We start from the raw sequence: 24,487 nt of genomic DNA on the forward strand, positions 1-24,487 counted from the left end.
AATTGTTGTTCGCGATGAGTACATTATTTATGCAACTCATCAGCCGTGTCGAAAACCGTCACACATTGGGAAGGCTTTTAAAACTAAGTCCATCATACCGATAGGTCTTCGCTGCTGGAGTCCCCGTTGCTTTGTTTAAGCTGGGGCTAGAGCCAGCAGTTAGGCGGCCAGCGCCACGCGCCGTCCCTGTCACCAGGAAGTGGACGCGCCCACGCCAGGAAACTGCAGCGAGGGAGTGGCGTACGCCAACCTTCAGCTGCGTTGTCACGTTACAGCCCGCTTCCGCAGCAAGCTGAAGCGGTCAAGAAACTGATAATGGATTGCGCTGGATCAGTATCATACTTACTTTGCTAACCAGTTCGAAACGTTCAGGAGCTTACGGAGCATGATCGTGTACGTAACACAAATTATCTCCCTGTTGAACTCGGTATCAACTGTAAAAAAATACTTTTGATGCACTTATGTTTGGTTGTTGTTTCGATTAAATTAAAATCAGAATTGACAAATTTCTAGTGACCGACGGTATCAAAAAATGTTCAAATGTGTGCGAAATCTTATGGGACTTAACTGCTAAGGTCATCAGTCCCTAAGCTTACACACTACTTAACCTAAATTATCCTAAGTACAAACATACACACATCCATGCCTGAGGGACGACTCGTACCTCCGCCGAGACCAGCCTCACAGTCCATGACTGCAGCGCCTCAGACCGTTCGGGTAATCTCGCGCAGCCACCGACGGTATCCAAGTGAAATCTTGGTTAATATGGCTTAACCGTTATCCAGAGACACACGATAAAAAAGAGCAGACTTCGAATATTCAGTAAGGATTTGCATCACCTTAGCTGACTTTGGTGACTCATTGGATCATTATAGTGTAAAAAGAAATTCGTGAGGGAGTGTTTGACCGGGCATGGGAGCAGTCCCTATATTGTGTTCATCATAAGAATGAACCTGACATAAATATTACACCACATATTCTTACGCGTTTGCCTGAATCTCGTTGGATTTCGTTTCTCGTGGAGCAGAAGCCAAGCTGTGTCCAGTACAGTCAAGTACGATCATAGGGATACATTTTATACTATGTTACACGCACATAGAATGAGCGACAATGAAGCATAACAGCTTTACCGGCGCATTTAACCTGGGCAGCACTGGCCAGCTAGCTGGTCCAACTAACCTGCAATGATGTGAGCAATTGCAGTTCAGACATAAAAGGCGACTAGCAGAGAAACAACATAGTTTCGAATGTTATTTAAGTCTCAATGAGAATGAAATAATGTTCGGTAAAACTACAGCACTACCGCTCCTTCTTTGGTGATCGGGCGGAAATAATGAAATGTTCTCCTTCTCACCTAACAAAATGGTTCAAATGGCTCTGAACACTATGGGACTTAACTGCTGAGGTCATCAGTCCCCTAGAGCTTAGAACTACTTAAACCTAACTAACCTAAGGGCATCACACACGTCCATGCCCGAGGCAGGATTCGAACCTGCGACCGTAGCGGTCACTCGGTTCCAGACTGTAGCGCCTTGAACCGCTCGGCCACCCCGGCCTGCCTCTCACCTAACAGAATATTACAATTACTACCAAGAGTGATGAAAATTCCTAACTTATACACAGAGTAATTTTTCTGAGTGAGCTACGTGTGATGCAAAAGCATACTCCAAGGATTTCACCATGTTGTTGAATACTGACGCCACTGAAGGTATTAATTACAGTCAGTCGTCTGGTATTCTCTTAGGTCCTTCCTTAACCGAATCTGAGAAATACATTTTAGTTCTGGAACTGTCATCTGATGCGTGTATAACGAATAGATCAACAACGGACCCCCCGAAACCACCCATGCGCCGCATTTCTCCTGTTCGTTTATGATGTGCGTTTGGCAGTGACATGTGAAAAAGCTGCGTGCGTTAGTTCCAGAACGTCTGGCAGCTTAGCGGTCTTGTTCTTTCTCGCGACAAATCCCTTCGTTAACTTGGCTCCACATCAGTCCTGTTGGGTTCATAGTGTAATGGTACAGTGACAAATGTAAAAACGCAGCATTTGTATGATGTGCTCGATGCCGTGAAAATTATTATTTTTCAAGTTTCTACGCCACTTATCACTTAGGTTCGTGCGAGACTACAACTGTGGTACAAAACAATGGACGTAATCCAAATAAAGAGTATTTGGATTTTCATTTTTGTTCTAAAAATTAAATTGTTATGTTTTCTTAATTTAAGCAACCTTTATTAACAATCTTTCACAAAATATCGATAGTTAAGATTCACATTTGAAATGAAAACAGGAATTTCGCTTGCAGTGTGTAATTAGAAACAAGCAGATGTGCATTATTGATAAAATGAGGATGAATTTTACAATTAGGGGATGTAGGTATTTCAAATTGAACGAAAAAATGGGATGACCAAGCCGAGTCGTAAACCAGCGATCCACAAACTGCACCAGACAAAATGATGATGAATTTTACAATTGCAAGATGTAGGTATTTCAAACAGAACGAAAAAAAAGGAATGACTAAGCCATCCACAAACTGCATCATATTATCAAGCAAGCTACAATGCTACCGATTCCGCTATTCACCCATTGTGCATTTTTATCTCAACTGTATCAAATGCTGTCCCTCGGAAAACTTCGAAACCGGCTTTTTGTCTGTAAATTTGTGGAAAACATTAAGAACAACCTACTTCTCGGCACTTTTTACCCGTGTTCCACAAGCGTGTTTCACTACGGAGCAGGAGGCAGCCTCAGCCATTTTCGTACTGCATATTAACAGCGCGGCAGACACAGCACAACAGTACAGAGACTGTGAGTGTACATGATTTTTGAAATAAAAACTACGTGGCTAAAGCGTGATTAACTTAGTATAAAGATATCTAATGCATAAGTGGCACCTACTTCCAAGAGCGTAACAACACCTTAGGCATCTGACCAATCATAACGTTTGTGTTTGTTTACATCAGGTTTATATTTGTTCAAATGTTCAAATGTGTGTGAATTCCTAAGGGACCAAACTGCTGAGGTAATCGGTCCCTAGACCTACACACTACTTAAACTAACTTACGCTAAGAACAACACACACACCTATACCCGAGGGAGAACTCGAACCTCCGGCGGGAGGGGACGCGCAATCCTGACATAGCGCCTCAAACCGCGCGGACACTCCGCGCCGCAGGTTTATTCTTACGATGAGCAAAATTTAGTCACGAGACTGTGCCATTTTCGTGAATTACGCCAAGGCTCTCGATAGTGCATACACAGTGAGGCTTCCAACACTCGACTGTGAAATGTTATTAGGAGAGGAATCCTGTCTCAGCATTCAGTCTGCGCTGTGAATATATTGAGTTTCGAGTCGATAAATAGGGAATGTAATATCGGACAAACTTTTATATGACCTACGGGTATCACACTGCATTTTGAGACCGGCGGAGAAGCAAGAGAAGAATATAATTCGTGTACTTTCCTTTTGCTTGTGACTCATTAACAACATAAAGACCATTTTTAGGGTACTGTAACTCAATCGATAAAAACGGAACCCTTGTAGGACAACTTCGTTGCTCTTTTGTCTGTCTGTCTGTTAAGACCCCTTTTTCTCAGGAAAGGGTAGATATACCACATAGAAGTCTACGTCAATTAAGATATGCGGTCCCTTGGCAGTGTAATAAATTTAAGCCTTTAAATCAATGCATTCAAAAATATGGCCACTAATGTTGCAAATATTTGATACGCGCAAACTCATTCATCAAAACCTAAAGATGAACTATCTATGCCGGCCGCGGTGGCCAAGCGGTTCTAGGCGCTTCAGTCCGGAACCGCGCTGCTGCTACGGTCGCAGGTTCGAATCCTGCCTCGGGCATGGGTATGTGTGATGTCCTTAGGTTAGTTAGGTTTAAGTAGTTTTAGGGGACTGATGACCTCAGATGTTAAGTCCCATAGTGCTCAGAGCCATTTGAACCATTTGAACTTTCTATATACATAACTGGGTTTCTTAGGAGCCTTCAAAGCAAGAGTCCTACTCGGATTTGTCTGGTTTTTAAGTTTCTAGCGCTGTTATCTAGGAAGATGATGTGCGAGTTAAGACGTAGTCTCCTTATCCCGAAGGAGTTGAGTTCAACATCTGAATTATTTTACATTGTTTTCATTTTTCCGACGGCACTGTAAGTGTTTTCAGATGAATAGAGAGACATTCTATTCACCACGTCGAAAGACAGTTCCTAAGCTAACATTTCGTCTGCATAAGTTTAAAGATTACGAGACGCCGAAATCCAGCTTTGTTCCGCCAACTGCTCCATACCATGGTACTATCCAACAATTTAGAGTAAACGTTGATGCACCCAAACGAGCACGACTAATCCTTGTTGAGTAGTTGGTGACGGATACCTTTTTGTAGTGGACAGTGACTCCGAGCACTGGCTCTTCACATAGTCTGGAATCTTGATCTGATGATGCTTATTATAACCGAAACAGATTACCTCCGGTAGAACGAAAACAGCTATTATAACTTTTACTTTTTTTGTAACTGCCTGCCAATATTTCTCGAGACGTTCTACGAACCATATCGCATCAAATTTAAGATGTGGTAGACCACACAGTGGTGGACGCTCAGCTGGTGCTTGAAAGGAGAGTTACATAATAATTTGCTGCATGTTCAAAGTTTTTGGTCATTATTTGCGAACATTGGTATTGTAGGTTAAGTAGATGAATACAGTGAGTCACAAAGCGCCTGCCTGCAAGTTTACCGCAAATTGAGAGCAAGAGAGTGAGAGAGCGAAAGAGAGCGGTGGCTGGCCGCCGCCTCGGTGCAGCAACCGGTGGCCGGCGCGCGATAAGGCGTGGGCGGATGAGAGGCTCTGCCGCCGCCTTGCATCAGCCGCGCCGCCGCAGATGGCATCTGCACGCGCCGCGCTCTGCTAGGCCCTCGCCCAGCTGCTTATCGGTCAGTCAGCTAGTCCCCCCCCCCCCCCCCCCACTCTCTCTCTCACCACTCCACATCGTTGATCACTGTATATGCCCAGCCCCGTTCCATTCCGTTCTGCATATCTTTTCCCCTTCCACTCGTCCACTCGTTTACTAGTCCGTTTACAGAGAAACTTCTGGATAAAAAATTTTTCTTGTGTTCCCACTGGGAATTACAGACTTTTATTATCACTCGAAACAATTATATGAAGAGAAAGGATGCAGAGGAACAAATACCACGCACTTTGAAATTGTCTACCTCTGTTTTCCAATACTACTTGTAAATGCAGATCTGTTAGTCTAAATGGTTGCTTCAATTATTCGGATGGTGTATAACTTCGTAGTGTTTTTCCATGAGTTTCGTATACTCAACAGATGCATACAGGGTGTTACAAAAAGGTACGGCCAAACTTTCAGGAAACATTCCTCACACACAAATAAAGAAAAGATGTTATGTGGACATGTGTCCGGAAACGCTTAATTTCCATGTTAGAGCTCATTTTAGTTTCGTCAGTATGTACTGTACTGTACATGTGTGGACTGACGAGAATCCGCACGCAATTGTGCAATCACGTCATCAACACAGATTTTCTGTGAACGTTTGGGCAGGCTTTGTTGGTGATGTCTTGATTGGGCCCCATGTTCTTCCACCTACGCTCAATGGAGCACGTTATCATGATTTCATACGGGATACTCTACCTGTGCTGCTAGAACATGTGCCTTTACAAGTACGATACAACATGTGGTTCATGCACGATGGAGCTCCTGCACATTTCAGTCGAAGTGTTCGTACGCTTCTCAACAACAGATTCGGTGACCGATGGATTGGTAGAGGCGGACCAATTCCATGGCCTCCACGCTCTCCTGGCCTCAACCCTCTTTCATTTACGGGAGCATTTGAAACCTCTTGTCTACGCAACCCCGGTATCAAATGTAGAGACTCTTCGTGCTCGCATTGTGGACGGCTGTGATACAATACGCCATTCTCCAGGGCTCCATCAGCGCATCAGGGATTCCATGCGACGGAGGGTGGATGCATGCATGCTCGCTAAAGGAGGACATTTTGAACATCTCCTGTAACAAAGTGTTTGAAGTCACGCTGGTACGTTCTGTTGCTGTGTGTTTCCATTCCATGATTAATGTGATTTGAAGAGAAGTAATAAAATGAGCTCTAACATGGAAAGTAAGCGATTCCGGACACATGTCCACATAACATATTTTTTTTCTTTGTGTGTGAGGAATGTTTCCTGAAAGTTTGGCCGTACCTTTTTGCAACACCCTGTATAACATATACATTAGTCATAAATAATATTCTCTTCGCTATTTGCAACAGTCTGCCAACGCTGGGTAACATTTCGATTCCGCGACTGTAGAAATTGCTTGGTTTTCAAGCGAAGAAGTCGTCGACCCATGTTCGGAGCTCATTTTCATCCGGAAAGGAAGTTCCTTGAAGGTTTTTCGATAAACAGCGGGAAAGGTGACAAATAGTTCAAATGGCTCTGAGCACTATGGGACTTAATATCTGAGGTCATCAGTCCCCTAGACTTAGAACTACTTAAACCTAACTAACCTAAGGACATCACACACATCCATGCCCGAGGGAGGATTTGAACCTGCGACTGCAGCAGTAGCGCGGTTCCGGACTAAGGAGCCTAGAAAAGGTGATAATTTGAGGGCGCAACGCCAGGAGAATAATGTGGGTGCGAAATGACTTCCAAACCCAACTCCTGTAAAGTGCTTTTTTGTCAGCACAACAGAATGCGCTTGGGCATTATCGCGCAGCAGCATCACTTCACGCAGACTTAATGGTTGTTGTTCGTGGACCGCGTCTTCAAGACGTCTCAGTTGTCGACAAGATGTGTCAGCAGTGATCGTTACACGTAGGGGAAGCAATTCATTGTATACCACACTGTCGCTGTTCAGGGGGGTTGGGGGGTTGCTGCTTTGTTTGGGCTCAAACATTTCTTTCGTTCCCTTCTTTTCTAGCATCCACAGCTCCACTCGCTACCTCCAAATGACAAAATGACAACATGTAATCTCAAATAGCAACAATGAACTACAAACAAAAAAAGATAATCAGTAAATAAAGGCATAGCAACCGTAATATCAACATGCAAAATAAAACGCTACGAACTTACAATCAACCTGAATCAATTATTCAAAACTAATCGTCTTTGAATTTTAGATGTAGACCCTCTGTGGTGTCACCGCCAGACACCACACTTGCTAGGTGCTAGCCTTTAAATCGGCCGCGGTCCGTTAGTATACGTCGGACCCGCGTGTCGCCACTATCAGTGATTGCAGACCGAGCGCCGCCACACGGCAGGTCTAGAGAGACTTCCTAGCACTCGCCCCAGTTGTACAACCGACTTTGCTAGCGATGGTTCACTGACAAAATATGCTCTCATTTGCCGAGACGATAGTTAGCGTAGCCTTCAGCTACGTCATTTGCTACGACCTAGCAAGGCGCCATTATCATTTGCTATTTATCTTGTGATGCATGTACCGTCAGACCCATGTTCACCAATTATGGATTAAAGTTAAGTATTCCACCATCTACGTCCGTTTTTTCTAAAATTCTAATTTCCTTGTCCTGTTCCAGACCTCACGCCAGCTTGCGTGAGCTAAAACGCGTGCCTTTCGGCTTCCTCTAGTAAAACGGTGTTGGCTCTCCTGCCAACCCACAACACCCTCAACTAACATTTGCAGGATATTAACAGAAATAAAGACTAGCTGCTACCTATGGTTTCCTTGCTGATATACATTGTTTACGCGTTTTACAACTCTGTGATTTTCAGTCAACAAGCTTGGGTCTTTCGGTCGCAATAAAAACTTGATGTGTAGTCAGTATTTACGGTCACAGTCAGAAGAAAATTTAAATACCATCAATCGCGAATTTTAACCAACGTCACTGCAAACACTGTTACAATAGCGAAACGAAATTAATGCCTGAGGTGAGAGTGGTCGTTTTCTGCAACTGTATGGTAAGTGCACTTTATAAAAAAGGGACGGCTTCACACTCCGTGCAACGTACTAAGCTTTCGCCACTTGAGAAAGTCACTAAGAAAAAAGAGAGATTGAAGGGAAATGCAACTTGGTCGAAAGATTTGTAAGGACATGCGGAAGAAAAAGAAAGAAAGAAAGACAGAAAAACGAATAAACCACTGAAACAAACACATTTTAATTTCCGCAAGAGAAGGTATTTGTTAACTGCAAGCCATGTTTACCTTTCAGGTTATTAACATTGGTCCATGTAGCCACCACCTGTACCCACGACCGCCTGAGAGTTTGTATGGGTACCGTTCACAATTGTCCGCAGCACTGTGGACTAAGAAATGTTCAAGGTGGCGTGACACAGCGCGTGCACTGCTTGAAGCTCGCACATTGCGTCCAGCATTTTCAACCATGGCAATAGCAAATACTTCAACAATTCGTGGTGCAATTGGTCGTCGTCCTCTCCCAGGAGCAATCCCGATATCGCCAGCTATTTCCAAATTCCGGATCATATTCTGCAACCCTGGTGCGGAAAAAGGACCTCTCCGTATTCCATTAACGAGTGGATATTCTTGCAGATCAACAGCACTATTCCTCTTTTGATAAAACAGCGATTTGTGCAAAACCCTGCTCAGCTTCTCCAGACCCCTGTTGGCTGTCTGTAGCTGCCACGATGCTTGTGCTTCAACCCTACGTCGTCGTACCAGAACCGGTATCTAAGGCGCTACAGTCATGGACTGTGCGGCTGTTCCCGGCGGAGGTTCGAGTCCTCCCTCGGGCATGGGTGTGTGTGTTTGTCCTTAGGAACCGCAAGACCGCTACGGTCGCAGGTTCGAATCCTGCCTAGGGCATGGATGTTTGTGTTGTCTTTAGGTTAGTTAGGTTTAACTAGTTCTAAGTTCTAGGGGACTAATGACCTCAGCAGTTGAGTCCCATAGTGCTCAGAGCCAGTTAATGTAGCGAAGCAAACGACAGACGTTCGAAATCTAAACTAATGAGGTCGTCCAGTAGAATATAAACAACAGATATTCCCAGTGGAGGTAGGAGTCTGCGCATATGGGACACTTGTAAAAACCTGCCTAAAGAGCGACCAGCACATGCCCTGGAGAAAAAATGATCCCTGTATTAGCCAACATCGTGTTTCCACATAGTTATAGCCAGTATACTCAGGCAGACAACCATTTTCGAACGGTCGACGAGGGACACTAGGTACATGCCATTGGCCCACCAGTACGACTGGTCATTCCTTCGGGTCTATAATAAGAGCCAAATGGCCCTTGAGAACGGTTTTCGTCGTTGGGAAATTAGACGTTGCTCGTGTAAGCTTTTGCTCGCACGCAGTATACTAGAACATAAATCTGCAGCGAGGTTCGGTTGGGACCGCGCCACGAACTGCGTGCCCTTGTTTTCGGGCCGAGTAGTATTTCTTTACAGGACATAAAATGGCTCAAATTAATGTCGGACCGAAAGAGCGGCCGGCATGCGCGGTGGGGCGGACAAATTTCGTGTGGATCGGAACGTCGGAAACCGCAGCGCAGCGGGAGCGGGGACGAGCAGCAAAAAGCCAGTCGGCCGGTGGCTGGCTACCTGTTGTGGCGGTTCACGCGCCGCTTGCTCCGGGCCTCGCCCAAATTACAGGGCCTGCCGCTGCTTCATTACACGGCCCGCGCATGCGCACACGCTCGGCGCTGCCGCTCTTCCGTTCCCAAGCGGACCGCGTGCTCTCTCGCTTTCCTCGATTCCCACCGCACTGTGCCCACGTTTTCCCCACTACCTGCGTGAATCTCACTTTTAATAAATCAGTAATACAGTTGGCATAGAAAACGTTAGACTTTTAATTTTTTGAGGACATATCCGTTATCATCTTCCGATTTTTTCAGTGTTTTAATTGTTTTCCCCTATTCTTCAACAACAACAAAAAATGGTTCAAATAGCTCTGAGCACTATGGGACTTAACTTCTGAGGTCATCAGTCCCCTAGAACTTAGAACTACTTATACCTAACTAACCTAAGGACATCACACACATCCATGTCCGAAGCAGGATTCGAACCTGCGACCGTAGCGGTCGCGCGGTTCCAGACTGTAGCGTCTAGAACCGCTCGGCCACTCCGGCCGGCCTACATTAAAACTGCCGTTTAACAGTCACGTAGAAAAAACGGAGTTACCTTTCGGATTCATACCTGAATTGTCAAATTCCCATTCCACAGTACCGTACCAAGCCGCTAGACGATATTGATAAAGTAGAGATATTCGGCGCCATTTTGTTTTGCCTTCTCTAGTGGCATGCTACGACGGTAATATGTCGCGGGGATTTCAATGTGTATCCATACTGCAAATATGTACCTCCAAACATCCAAAAAATTAATTGCGTAACTATAGTTTTTCGAGGTAATAATTAAAATTTTCTGAGTGTCCTTATTCGTCACTCCCTTTCTTTTTGTACTATTTATTAATCAATTTTTATTTAACCTGATCAGCTCTTACACATCAAAGTTACCTAAGAAATAACTATAATTTTAATACGTCAATTCTGACAAGTAGTAATAAAATGATTTGAGTATCTGTAGAAACAAAATGAATAAATAACACTGACTAAGAGCTAATAAATTTAATGCTTCCAGCAGTTCTGTTACTGCAGCTCCGAATAATAATAATAATAACAATAATAATAATAGTGGCAGTAACAAAAAGAATTTGTAGGTGTACAAAGTTGTGATAATGGCACTCACAAAAAAGAATTTTTAGGTGTCCAAGGTAGATATTTTGCGATGTAGGTAGTTTTGGCAAAGAGAAATTTAAGGAGATTGCACGAGTTAATAACGCTGGGAAATGAGAAGGTATGGGTTGGAAAGAAGTATGGAAACGGGTAACGAGTGCGCGTAGGGACAATGGTAGCAGTTATTGTTCATTAACAGTGTTTTGAAACTGGAGATATTATTCAGTTCTCTAATGCAACGAGTGTGGTTCCTTCTACTTAGAAGGACTTGAAGAAAGTGGCTGAGTATGAAGTGGGACAGAAAGGATTTTACTCCAGTGGGACAGGTGTTTTTACCATGTTGTTCACACAGAAGGTTTAAGATCGACGAGAGATATGAGGGACACAGACTTGTTACAAACTTTAAATAGTGAAATTTTGCAGATTCCGCAACTTTTCTACGTAGAATAAAGATATGACTGTGAATCATTCGTCATCGATTAAGTTCAAATCGTCAAACATGGTCAATGCAGATCATGTGCTCAAGCCTCCGTAACAAAAAAGTGTCTCCTGAAATAGTATTTGCGGCAAACGCTTTAGTAATTTACAAGGAAAACTATGTCAGCAAAAAGCGTGATATAAATAATACAATGGTAGGTGGCGAATTTAGCGTAATGGTGGAATCAAATCAGATAAATCAAAAATTATGGATTTTAATGTATGTGAAAGAAACGGCCTACACTTAAGACTTAAAACTTGTGTTCGTACGTAGTGCCTTTCAGATTCCTGTCTGACGTTTCCCTAAATTACTTCGGACGATTGCACCACTTCCTTCGATAGGGTCAGCCCATATTTCCTCCCACAGCTGCAGCTGAGCACGCTCTCCATGTCTGTAGGTGGGTTTACAAAAAATGGTCAAATGGCTCTGAGCACTATGGGACTTAACATCAGTGGTCATCAGTCCCCTAGAACTTAGAACTACTTAAACCTAACTAAACTGACATCACACACATCCATGCCCCAGGCAGGATTCGAACCTGCGACCGTAGCGGACACTCGGTTCCAGACTGAAGTGCCTAGAACCGCACGGCCACACCGGCCGGCTATGGGTTTACATTGCGTGAGAGTTTACTTATGGAACTGTTGCGCTAGGCTGTTTCGTGCAGTGTATACGGAACTTCATGACCACAGTGTCGAGCCGTTAAACCCTAATCTCTCTATAGGTTAGCTTCGACACCACAGAGCTCAAGCGACCTGAGGACTAGACCACCCCTCCAGTTACACGGCGGCCCTACAGCTTAACAAGGGATCCGAATCATGGCCCATCTTCACATACTCCAAATCAGGGATCTTAATTGATTCCTATTGTTAAAAAAAGGCAAGGAAAACTGCTGCGAAATCTACTATCTGACAACTGCTTGCGTGAGAGTGTTTTCAAAATCTCCGAAAGTTTTCAGCACCGGTAGTGAATTCAAACAATCACAACACATCATCTCAGGAAAACTTGCTGCAAAATACACTGACGCGACAAGAGTCACAGAATAGCGATATGCATATAAACACGTTGCGGTAGTATCACGTAAACAAGGTGCGAAAGTGCAGCGCATTGGCGGAGCTGTCTTTTGTGCTGAGTGACTCACGTCAAAAGGTTTCTGACGTGAATATGGTAGCGCGACGGAAATTAACAGACTTTGAACGCGGAATGGTAGTTGGAGTTAGACGAAAGGGACATTCCATTTCCGAAATCGTTAGGGAATTCAGTATTTCGAAATCCACCGTGTCAGGAGTGTGCCGAGAACACCAAATTTCAGGCATTACATCTCACCGCGGACAACACGGTAGCCGACGGCCTTCACTTAACGACAGAGAGCAGCAGCGTTTGCGTAGAGTTGTCAGTGCTAACAGACAAGCAGCACTGCAGAAATCAATGTGGGACGTACGACGAACCTGTCCGTTAGGACAGTGCGGTGAAATTCGGTGCTAATGGGCTATGATAGCAGACGACCGACGCGATTGCCTTTGCTAACAGCGCGGCGTCACCTACAGCGCCTCTCTTGGGTTCGTGATCGTATCGGTTGGACCCTAGACGACTGGAAAACCGTAGCCTGGTGAGATGAGTCCCGATGGTGTTAGAGTCCAACTGTGGAGCAGACTCCCACGAAGCCGTGGACCCAGGTTATCAACAAGGGACTGCGTAATGGTGTGGGCTGTGTTTACATGGAATGGACTGTTTCCTCTGGTCCAGCTAAATCGACCAGTGACTGGAAATGGTTATTTACGGCAACTTAGAGACCATCTGCAACCATTCATGGACTTCATGTTCCCAAATATTTCACCAGGCTGCAGTTGTTCGCTATTGTTTTGAAGAACAAATGGTTCAAATGGCTCTGAGCACTATGGGACTTAACTGCTGAGGTCATTAGTCCGCTAGGACTTAGAACTACTTAAACCTAACTAACCTAAGGACACCACACACATCCATGCCAGAGGTACGATTCGAACTTGCGACCGTAGCGGTCGCGCGGTTCCAGACTGTGGCGCCTAGAACCGCTTGGCCACTCTGACCGGCGTTTGAAGAATATTCTGGACAATTCGAGCGAGTGATTTGGCCACCCACATCGCCCGACACGAATTCCGATGAACTTTTATGGGCCATAATGAGAGGCCAGTTCGCGCACAAAATCCTGCACCGGCAACACTTTCGCAGTTATGTACTGCTGTAAATGCAGCATGGCTCAATATTTCTTCAGGAACAGTTCCAGCGGCTTCTTGAGTCCATGCCACGTCAAGTTGCTGCATTACGCGCTGTAAAAGGAGGTCCGACACGATATTGGGAGGTATCCCATGACTTGGGTCACCTCAGTTTGTGTGACTAGATACTCGGCACATAGTGTCCACCGAGCGTTCCTAACATTACTGTTGCTTTCTTCTTTCGAGGTGGAGTACGATGTGTTCAGTGAAGAACGGCATGTTACGGACTTGCCTGTGCTTCAACAAGTGCGAACATGGAGGGAATACCTGTACGACAACCGCAACAACGCGAACAGTCCCGGCGCAGCCACTGCCTCGGAGCCACAACTGCCAGTTGTTCGGAAGCCTACTGGCTGCGCTTCCTTTTTTCGGTTCGGTTTCGACGCCGATTAGCGCCACAACACGCCCGCAGAGACCGGCGCTATCTCCGACACACACCGCTGGGGGCCCGTTGCCTAAGTCTCAGGGTCAAAGGACACGTGCTATCACTGTCTGATGTTAGAAGCACCAACCGCTGTTTTATTTACACTTATCACCGCTGCTGAACTTGACCCGCGCTCGGTGAAAAAGAATCGTCCCATGCTGCAAAACATGTCAACTGTTCTCTTCTTTCGTCTCCTGGCGCCTGTCTCGCAGAGTGGCTGACGAAAGGAATGACCGTTTATTGTCTCAGACGCTGCACTTATTGCCACCACCACAAGTACTATTTTCAACACATTAGTAGTTTACCAGCGTGCTGTCTGATAACGCGATTAGGAAAGTCTTTCTTAAAACAAATAATGGAAGATTCTATTTAGAATTTTGTGATATTCTTGAGCTATGGTAGTGTAGTGCAAATACGAAACAAATTTCAGAGTTAAAAATAGATGGGTCTCACAGCAAACTAAGTAACAAAATTAATTTAGTATTACATGTATTACCGGCTTTACTCTTCTCACGTCTTTGTTCCTCTCATTCCACGCACTTTTAACTGTGTGAAGCAGTGTCTCTCCATGTCCTCCTCCTCCTCCCCACCTTCGATCACCGTCACCAAGCTGGTGGTTCTTACTCACACAGTACTTCTTTCCAGATAGTAAGTGAGTACCAAGTTTGACTGAAATCGATATAAGGTTTTAGGAGGAGCTTTTCTCGTTTGACTTTGGCAGAGTGCCCACATGTGAAATATATTTTACACGTATTTAACATACGTCACATATATTTCTACAAACATTTCACCTGTATCTGTAGTGAATTTCGCCGTGCAGTTTAGTTTTAAGGCAGCTCAAGTGTTGATGACGTCGTATCCCCCTGGACTATGTGTCGTGCAGTGATACCGTTCTGTAAGTACGTCCAGCGGGATATGTGGCTACTATCTGCAAAATTTGTTGCAAATACAGTTATTAGCAGATAATAAATTTAAACGCCATGCATGGTTCAAATGGCTCTGAGCACTATGCGACTTAACTTCGAAGTCGTCAGTCGCCTAGAACTTAGAACTAATTAAACCTAACTAACCCAAGGACATCACACACATCCATGCACGAGGCAGTATCCGAACCTGCGACCGTAGCGGTCGCTCGGTTCCAGACTGTAGCGCCTAGAACCGCACGGCCACTCCGGCCGGCAAACGCCATGCATGATTCGACAGTTTTTCACGCATACCAATGTTTATGACGTCATATTTCCTGAATTGTGCTTCGTAAAATGATATAATTTTACACTTAGATTCAGTGGAATAAATGAATGATTATTGTCTGCAAAATGTCTCGTGAATAAATTTTATGGTAAAGAAACAATGAACTAAAACGTCCTGCCTGATGCGGTAGTTTCACTACATAAACAGCGAAAATGTAGTTTGCGATATACGTTTTCCCTTTCATCATTTTGTGGGCTTGTCGGGGAGAAAAAGTTTCTTAAAGGTTTGAAATTATGTCTAAAGTTTGCTGCAGGTCACTAAGTACTCTCATTCTCAAATAATGGATGAGCAGTCGCGTGTGGTGACTAGGTTTTTCACCCCCACCGTCGCCCCTATGATATGCACGTGGTTCTTGTGGCCACAGCTATTCTTTACAGACAGTAAGCGATATTAATTGCTTTTAAATAGATTGTGGGAGGAACATGATCAATGTTGTTACAAATATTTACTATCAAAACAGTCTCGATCACAAATTATTTGTTCCGGTGACCGGTTTCGACGACAAACGTCTTCAGACCAATGAGGAAGAACCTACTTCTGGTGGTAAATCACTAGTGATTTACCACCAGAAGGAGGTTCTTACTCATTGGTCTGAAGATGACCACAGTTGTCGTCGAAACCGGTCACCGGAATAAATAATTTGTGATCAAGACTGTTTTTGATAGTAAAAAAGAAAAATAAGCGGTATGTGTACAAAGGTGATTGAAATCGGTCCACCTGTTTAGGACGAAATGTGGAACACACATACATTCATATACACATACGTACATCCGTTTCTATAATGCATATGGATTAATAGCATAGCAGTAATTCAGGTTGACGTAGCTACATGTAACTGTAACTCAACCGAGGATGAAACGTGGTGCCGAAACGTGTGGTGTTAATAAAAGCAAAAAGTGACTGGAGAAGTAAAAATAATTTCATAAATTTGGAAAACAGTCGCTGGCTTCAGTTGACTACCACTGAACATGGGTAAATTTGTGCAGTTATTTTTGTCAGACTTTGTTTATCATTTTTATTGTACACGCCGTGCCTTCCCTCTAGCAGCACGTTAGACGCAGTGCCCTAGGGATGTCGGTGTGAAGGTTGGCGGTAACGGCGTCGGCCGGCTGGTGCAGCGGCCCGGGTTCACGCGGTTCCCACGGCTGCGGCCGACCCGCGCCTCGGCCTGCCCGCACAGCCGTCTCCTCCCGGGCTCTTGCGCATTCCGTTTATCGTTCCTCAACACTGCACATCTTCCCCTCCGCAGTTCATATTCTCACCACACATTTTCCGTTCAGACAATCATCCTCTCATATTATCTTCACAACTGCCGAGATACTGACGATGTAGGATAAAACGAATCGAAAATTAGGAAACTTATTAATTCAGCAGCTTTTGGCTGTTTAAAGTGTCTTTTTCAGTATCTGTTGAGATATCCCTGCCTCCGTTAGCCACTTGCTGTGCAGACTTCCTGCCTCCCTAGCAAAGAAGCTGGATGTCAGATTTTCCTTTCATCTACTTTAGGGCCTTAACGACACTTACTAGAAACTCTACTCCTTTTCGGTATGAAGACTTCGATTGAGAGAAAGTTTTCATTAAATGCTTCTTAGTTGTAGTCCACGTCATGTTATACAATGAGATCACAAAAGTCATGGAATATCTCCTAACATCATGTTGTGCCTTCTTTTGCCGGCCGTAATGCAGCAGTTCGACGTGGCACGGACTCAAGTCGTTGGAAGTCCCTTGAAGAAATATTGAGCCACACTGCTGCTGCAGGGCTCCATAATTGCGGAATTGTTGCCAGTGCAGGATTTTGCGCATGTGCTGACTTCTCGAGTATGTCACATAAATGTTCGATGGCATTTATGTCGTGCGACCTCGGTGGCTAAATCATTCGCTCGAATTGTCCAGAATGTTCTTCGAACCAATCATGAACAACTGTGCCCCGCTGACATGGCGCATTGTCACCTATAAAATTTCCATCGTCCTTTGGAGACATGAAGTCCATGAATGACTGCAGATGGTCTGCAAGTAGCCGAACATAACCACTTCCAGTCAATGATCGGTTCACTTTGGCCAGAGGGCCCAGTCCATTCCTTGTCAACAAGGCTCACACCATTATGGAACCACCACTAGCTTGCTGAGTGCTCTGTTGGTTCCCTGGATCCATGACTTCGTGGCGTCTGCGCCACGCTTGATTCCTACCATCAGGTTTCGCCAACTGAAACTTGGACTCACCTGACCTGAACATCGTTTATCAGTCGTCTACGGTCGAAACATCTATCCAGCCCACCACAAAGGAATTCCAAACTGCATCAGTGTGCTCTGCAAGTACTATAACAATTAGGCCGGAAGAGAGAATACTTGAATTTCATGGTCGAGCGGCTACTCATAAGCGACACATCACGCCAGTAAATGCGAAACGACGCCTCGCTTGGTGTAAGGAGCGTAAACATTGGACGATTGGACAGTGCAAAAACGGTGTGGAGTGACGAATCACGATACACAATGTGGCGATCCGATAGCAGGGTGTGGAAATGGCGAATTAACGGTGAACGTCATCTACCAGCGTGTGTAGTGCCAACAGTAAAATTCGGTGGCGGTGGTGTTATGGTGTGGTCGTGTTTACCGTGGAGGGGGCTTGCACCCCTTGTTGTTTTGCGTGGCACTATCACAGCACAGCCCTACACTGATGTTTTAAGCACCTTCTTGCTTCCGTCTGTAGAAGAGCAATTCGAAGATAGCGATTGCTGATCGAGGAACTGTTCATAATGCACGCCCTGTGGCGGAGTGGTTACACGTTAATAGCATTCCCGTCGTGGACTGGCCTGCACACAGTACAAAATGTTCAAATGTGTGTGAAATCCTATGGGACTTAACTGCTAAGGTCACTAGTCCCTAAGCTTACACACTAGTTAACCTAAATTATCCTAAGGACAAACACACACACCCATGCCCGAGGGAGGACTCGAACCTCCACCGGGACCAGCCGCATAGTCCGTGACTACAGTGCCTCAGACCGATCGGCTAATCACGCCCTGCCCTGCACAGAGGCCTGAATCCTGTAGAATACTTTTGGGATGATTTGGAACGCCGACTTCATGCCAGGCGTCACCGACCGATATCGATACTTCTCCTCAGTGCAGCACTCCGTGAATAATGGGCTGCCATTTCCCAAGTAACCTACCAGCACCTGATTGTACGTATGCCTGCGAGAGTGGAAGCTATCGTCAAGGCTAAGGGTGGGCCAACACCCTATTGTATTCCAGCATTACCGATGAGGGCGCCACGAACTTGTAAGTCATTTTCAGCCAGATGTGCGGATACTTTTGATCACATAGTATACATGTCTAGCTCAGATTACCACTCCACGTTCAAAGTTGTTAATTTCCGTCGTGGGGAATAATCACGTCGCAAACCTTTTCACGTGAATCACCTGAATACACATGGCCGGCCGTAGTGGCCGAGCGGTTGTAGGCGCTACAGTCGGGAACCGCGCGACCGCTACGGCCGCGGGTTCGAATCCTGCCTCGGGCATGGGTGTGTGTGATGTCCTTAGGTTAGTTAGGTTTAAGTAGTTCTAAGTTCTAGAGGACTGATGACCTCAGGAGTTAAGTCCCATGTCCTCAGAGCCATTTGAACCATTTTTTGAATACAAATGACAGCTCAGCTAATGCAATGTCCTTTTCACCTTGTGTGCGCGGTACTAGCGCCGTTTGTATATGTGCATATTGCTATCGCATGACTTTCAGTTGTCTCACATGTCTAATCCAGCAGCTGTAGCCTGTGCAGTTAGATTTAGGAAGTTAGTCGTCGTGCTACTGTGCGTAGTTCCGACTGTGTTCTGTAGCGGTGCGCGGTGGCTTGTTGCAGGCGTGGACGCGTTCGCGTACGACCCGCACAAGTTCGCGATGGACTACCACGGGCTGGGCTTCCGCGAGTGCGCGGCCGAGGTGGCGCGCTACCTGGTGACGGTGGAGGGGCTGGACGTGCAGGACCCGCTGCGCCTGCGCCTCATGTCGCACCTGCAGTGCTGCGCCGCGCAGCGCGAGCTCGCCGCCAAGCAGGCCGGCCCGCCGCCCGCATGGCCCTACCCGCCCGCCCCCGCCCCCGCGCCCGCGCCGCAGCCCTACGGCGCCGAACACCCGTTCGCCGCCGAGCTGGCGGCCGCCGCCTCCTCGGGGGCGGGCGCCGCCTCCGGGGGCGGCGGCGGCGCCGCCGGGCTGCACCACGGCTCGCACCACCAGCAGCACCAACACCAGCACCAAACGCAGCAGCAGCAGTGCCATACGCCGCCCACCTCCACTGCCGTCTCCTCGGCGGGCAGGCACCCTCAGCAGCAGAACCCCGCGACGACGAGCGCCACGTCGGCGGCCGGCGCCGCCTCCCTGGGCTACGCGGCGCCGCCGCCCCCGCAGTACCACATGAGCCTCAACTCGTTCCCCTCGGCGTCGGGCGGCGCGCACCACCAGACGCCCTTCAACTCGGCCGGCGCGAAGCCGTACCGGCCGTGGGGCGCCGAGGTCGCCTACTGAACGCCCGTCTTCCGTCGACTCACATCTTCGTCTACAGACTATACTCCGAGGACAGTATGTCGAAGAGATTCTGCGATATTCTTCTAGTCTCTGGGAAACCTCGCACCAGTAGCAACGATTTCCGTACGGCTACAAAGTAACTTCGAGGGTCGATCACTTATATACATATACGAGAAGAAAGCTTCACTATGCAGCAGTGTGCGCCAAGCTTAGACATTAAAATTATTTCTGACAGGAACTCATGTATTTCTGTGTCGCAGAAAACTCTGTCAGTCAGAGCTGTTCTATCCTGACGTACAGAGCAGCACAGTACTCTGCCGTCGCTTCTCGCCTACCTTTTGATACTCCATCGTAATACTCGTACTTTTGTAAGTAGAAATTGGACAGATCCAATCAAATTATATGGATTTATAAATTATCTCTATTCCTCTCTATGCTTCGTTACGGGTAACAAGAAGAAATAAGCCCAAGAAAAGATTCTTTCTTCTGACACAGAAAAGTACCAATAAGATTGAATTTGATTCGTTGTTCGTGGGAAATATAGTAACACAGAATAAATATCTGACTAGCAAACAGGCGAATTCGGTACAGGAAATACATCACTAAAACTGAACTGGCGTTCAGTATTTAAATGGAATTATGTCTCAAACATTTTTGCAAAATTTAATTTAGAACACGATAGGTTCTAACAACCAAAATAATAGAGAATTTATTTTCTAAATGTTCTTTAAGACAGACAAACTGAATGATGTAGCAATCGCGTATTTTGCGAGGGTAAATGAAACAAACAATCAGAACATTATTCTACATATGTTAATCTTTACGAGTTTACATTTATCACCTGAGCAATAGTATTCTTTTACTCTCGTAGTAGAAGGTCACCAAACCCACATACAGCAAACTGACCTTTGCTTCCTTACTCTGTACCTAACTCTAAATAATAATTGGGTTGTAGGCAACATAACTGAGACGCTGCCCCGTATAGATCTTCCAATTTCCCCCTACTTAACTCAAGTACTGTATGGTATTGTCTTGTAACTGTAGAGAAGGACGTTGGCTATTCACTTTCTCACAGAAATTGTCAGCAGTAAGCACTTCGAACAGTTCGTATCAATACAAAAAAAGCTAAAAAAAGCTAAATTAACGACGCAAAGACCGTCATATGAAACTTGTAACAGGTAACAAGGATTTTGAATTCTGTGTTGCTCCTTCGTCTAGTTATCGTCATTGTAAGTTACATCATTTCATACTAGTGAAATTTAGTATTTCACCGTAGACCGTCGAGTTCAACAGATGCTCTGTTACAGCTGGTTTAAGACCCTCGAGCATGTCACTCATCGTGAAGATCAATACACAAATGGTGACATAAATAATTAATCGATCCTGCGCACAGCTCCAAAAGAAAACATTTTTATTTAGAAAATTATCCTTTAAAAGTGGTCGACCCTAGTAACATAACAGAAGATTTCACAAGAAGTGGATTCTGTAGCCTAAAATAGTAGTTTCCAGTTTCAAGAAGTGATCGTCACAGGAGAAGAATTATTCCCGTGTCGTATAGGTTCAAAACTTTTGGGAAAAACTTCTAAGTGCAACTCTATCTTGCAAAATTCTCGCGATCGAGCTACATCACGGACGAAACTTTCTACTTGTCATTTCCCATGAGTAGTTTCCGGCTCCAAGGGCAGCTACAAAGAAAGCACGGAATTGACTGTGATCGCCGACCTGTGATAGGAAAGGCACATATTTCTGCTTTCATTCCATATCTGTCCTACAGAAATATTGTTGGTAATGTGACGTAGAGTAACTTGCGGCCCTAGTAAAAAAAAAAAAAAAAAAAAAAAAAAAAAAAAAAAAAAAAAAAAAAAAAAAAAGTCACTGGGATCATATTCCGCGCTAGAGGTTGCCGCTATGACAAGCCTTACAGGCAGAATTAATAAGTTCGTGCTTCAGACAAAACCAGCACAGAATGTGCTAAACAAGTTCCTTCCATTGCATAATTGACTGGGTTTCTGAAGTGCCCTATGTCGTCTGTGAGTCAACCAACAGAGCACAGTAAACACTAAGGTACCTGCTGTAAATTATCACGCGACATTTTTTGTTGCGTTATATTCCAAATATGCTAGTCGATTTGCCTGTGTGCCTTTTTCTCTGTAAATTATCTCGTGTCTTGTTTATATGTGTGTGTGTGTGTGAAAGCATTTGCAAGCACGGCGTGTGAGTTGTTGAATAATCACGAGTTATGACTCAGTATTACTAATGTTTCCACGCAAGTGTCTTCTGAAGTGGGCCGATCGGTTGCACTGCAGTATTAAATATGTGACAATACTGGTGTCTTTCTAATGTGCCTTTTCTGATGTCAAATGCCATCTTAAATTATCTTTTGTACATAGAAGTATATTTTTGAGTAAACTGATCTCATATTTTGAATAAATATATACTAGAGAATTGATCTCACAAAGATTAAAAATGGAAATAAATACCTGAAATTTAACTTGTTGAAATTCATTACTTAGAAGACTTAGAACCCTTCGCATATATGTTGTTTTCAGGAAGGCAGAGCAAAAGCAGACAGTAAATTCGAAAGGTAAGATTAGATTAGATTAATACTAGTTCCATGGATCATGAATACGATATTTCGTAATGATGTGGAACGAGTCAAATTTTCCAATACATGACATAATTAAGTTAATTTAACAACATAATTAAGTTAATATAACAACTATTTTATTTTATTTTATTTTTGAACTTTTTTATAATTTTTATTGTTTTTTTTTCTTTTTTTTCTTAATTTATATCTAAAAAATCCTCTATGGAGTAGAAGGAGTTGTCATTCAGAAATTCTTTTAATTTCTTCTTAAATACTTGTTGGTTATCTGTCAGACTTTTGATACTATTTGGTAAGTGACCAAAGACTTTAGTGGCAGTATAATTCACCCCTTTCTGTGCCAAAGTTGGATTTAATCTTGAATAGTGAAGATCATCCTTTCTCCTAGTATTGTAGTTACGCACACTGCTGTTACTTTTGAATTGGGTTTGGTTGTTAATAACAAATTTCATAAGAGAGTATATATACTGAGAAGCTACTGTGAATATCCATAGATCCTTAAATAAATGTCTGCAGGATGATCTTGGGTGGACTTCAGCTATTATTCTGATTACACGCTTTTGTGCAATAAATACTTTATTCCTCAGTGATGAATTACCCCAAAATATGATGCCATATGCAAGCAATGAGCGAAAATAGGCGTAGTAAGCTAAGACATATACACAAACAGCGCGTAACACTTTTCCACACAGTCAGATGTGAGAAGAGAGACGGAAAACCACTGACTGCACTTGAAATTATCAGCATAGTTAGATCAATAAGAACTGAGTTGTCTTCTTCAATAAGATACTTGTGTTACATATGTACACCACCATTAAGTGAGGCATGTGAACATAATATTCCAAATTAGTCCCATATTAAACTTTTGTTGAAATAACCCAGTAAATGAAAATAGCTTTTATGCAGTTGTTTTTCAGCACTTCTGATATTCAACAGTTCATTCTGATAGGAGCGCTATATGCACACTGTTACCAGGATATACGAAATTTGACAGGTGTCAGTACATGTGGAGACACCGTTATATATTGTTCACACTATTTGTTATCCGCGAAGTGCTGGTGCAGGGGCCGCGATTCTACGTCTTTTTTTCTGTTGGGATCCCGTCTTACACACGAATATCTACACAATAGTATTATAAAAAAATTTAATGATCGTATGGCAATGCTGGCCGGGAGGCCCCATACGGGGAAGTTCGGCCGCCGGGTGCGAGTCTTATTGCAGTCGACGCCACATTGCAACTAGCGCGCCAGTGATGAGCATGAAATGACAATGAGGACAACACAACACCCAGTCCACGAGCGGGGAAAATGTCCAAACCGGCCGGGATTCGAACCCGGGACGGCTGCATGGGAGACAAGCACTTAACCATCCAGCTAAGCAGGCGGACAAAATAGTATTTTAATTTGTACAGGCTGAAATCCGAGGAAAACGACAAACCATATTCCTGACTAGCGTCCATTCACCCTACATAAAACTCAGTAGCGTGGTCAAACGTACCCTTTAATACAGACAAGACATACATATCTCACAGCTGACAGAAGGTAATAACCCTACTCGAAGATCCTTATAACTGCATATGCATTTATCGACACAGAATAGGTAATATCTTTCGCACTATGAAAAGAATAGTTTTTAATTCCATTCAGCAATTTACCTAGAGGAAAACACTTTAGATTTCTGTACAATTCAAAGGAATTATTACCTTTCATCGAAATAGCTACTTACCTGGTAGCACAGCATTTATGATACTCTCTTTCCCCGTCTCTTATTGCACATCGTTTATTATTTATTAGACGTTCAGAATGGTACCCAACATCAGCTATTTCAGAACTTGTTCTATTCTGTTGTACCTCAAACACTGCACCGGATTTTCTTACTCCCTTAAGCGCAGGTCTTCCATTTTTAGTTCAGTGTAGCTTTCCTTCTGCTTTATTAATTACGAGAGAATTTCAGATTTATGATAAATTCCGCATTGTTATTAAAACATCACGTACATTTCAGACCAGAGCAATAACAACACTACAGAATTCTACCATCCTCCATTAAAATCAAAACGACATACAACAGTTACGCAGGAAACGAAAAAAAAAACAAAGTAAGATTACCGATCACAACGCAATCTCTTATCCACTTCACAAGGAGATTTTGAAAGTTAAAGTACGCAAAGAAACAAACATTGACACAGACCACTACCTAACTAAATTTAAAGCCTCAACAGTCAAGCAAAAGAATGTCTGTAATTACTGAATTTGATACTAGTAAAATCCAACCAGTATCAGCAAACAAAGTACAG

At 44.3% G+C, this 24,487-nt stretch overlaps 1 protein-coding gene across 1 annotated transcript in view; it reads left to right on the forward strand.

Moving 5' to 3' along the window:
• LOC124765112 (hairy/enhancer-of-split related with YRPW motif protein) overlaps positions 1-21,395 on the forward strand; it is a 148,864-nt gene extending 127,469 nt beyond the window's left edge. Inside the window, exon 5 of the mRNA XM_047249136.1 lies at positions 18,928-21,395. Coding sequence (XP_047105092.1) covers positions 18,928-19,589 — 662 coding nt within the window. The 3' untranslated portion in view covers positions 19,590-21,395. The remainder of the gene's footprint in view (positions 1-18,927) is intronic.
• Positions 21,396-24,487: the final 3,092 nt, after the last annotated feature.

Source organism: Schistocerca piceifrons, chromosome 1 (assembly GCF_021461385.2).
Source record: "Schistocerca piceifrons isolate TAMUIC-IGC-003096 chromosome 1, iqSchPice1.1, whole genome shotgun sequence".
In the NCBI taxonomy this organism is placed as follows: Eukaryota; Metazoa; Arthropoda; class Insecta; order Orthoptera; family Acrididae; genus Schistocerca; species Schistocerca piceifrons.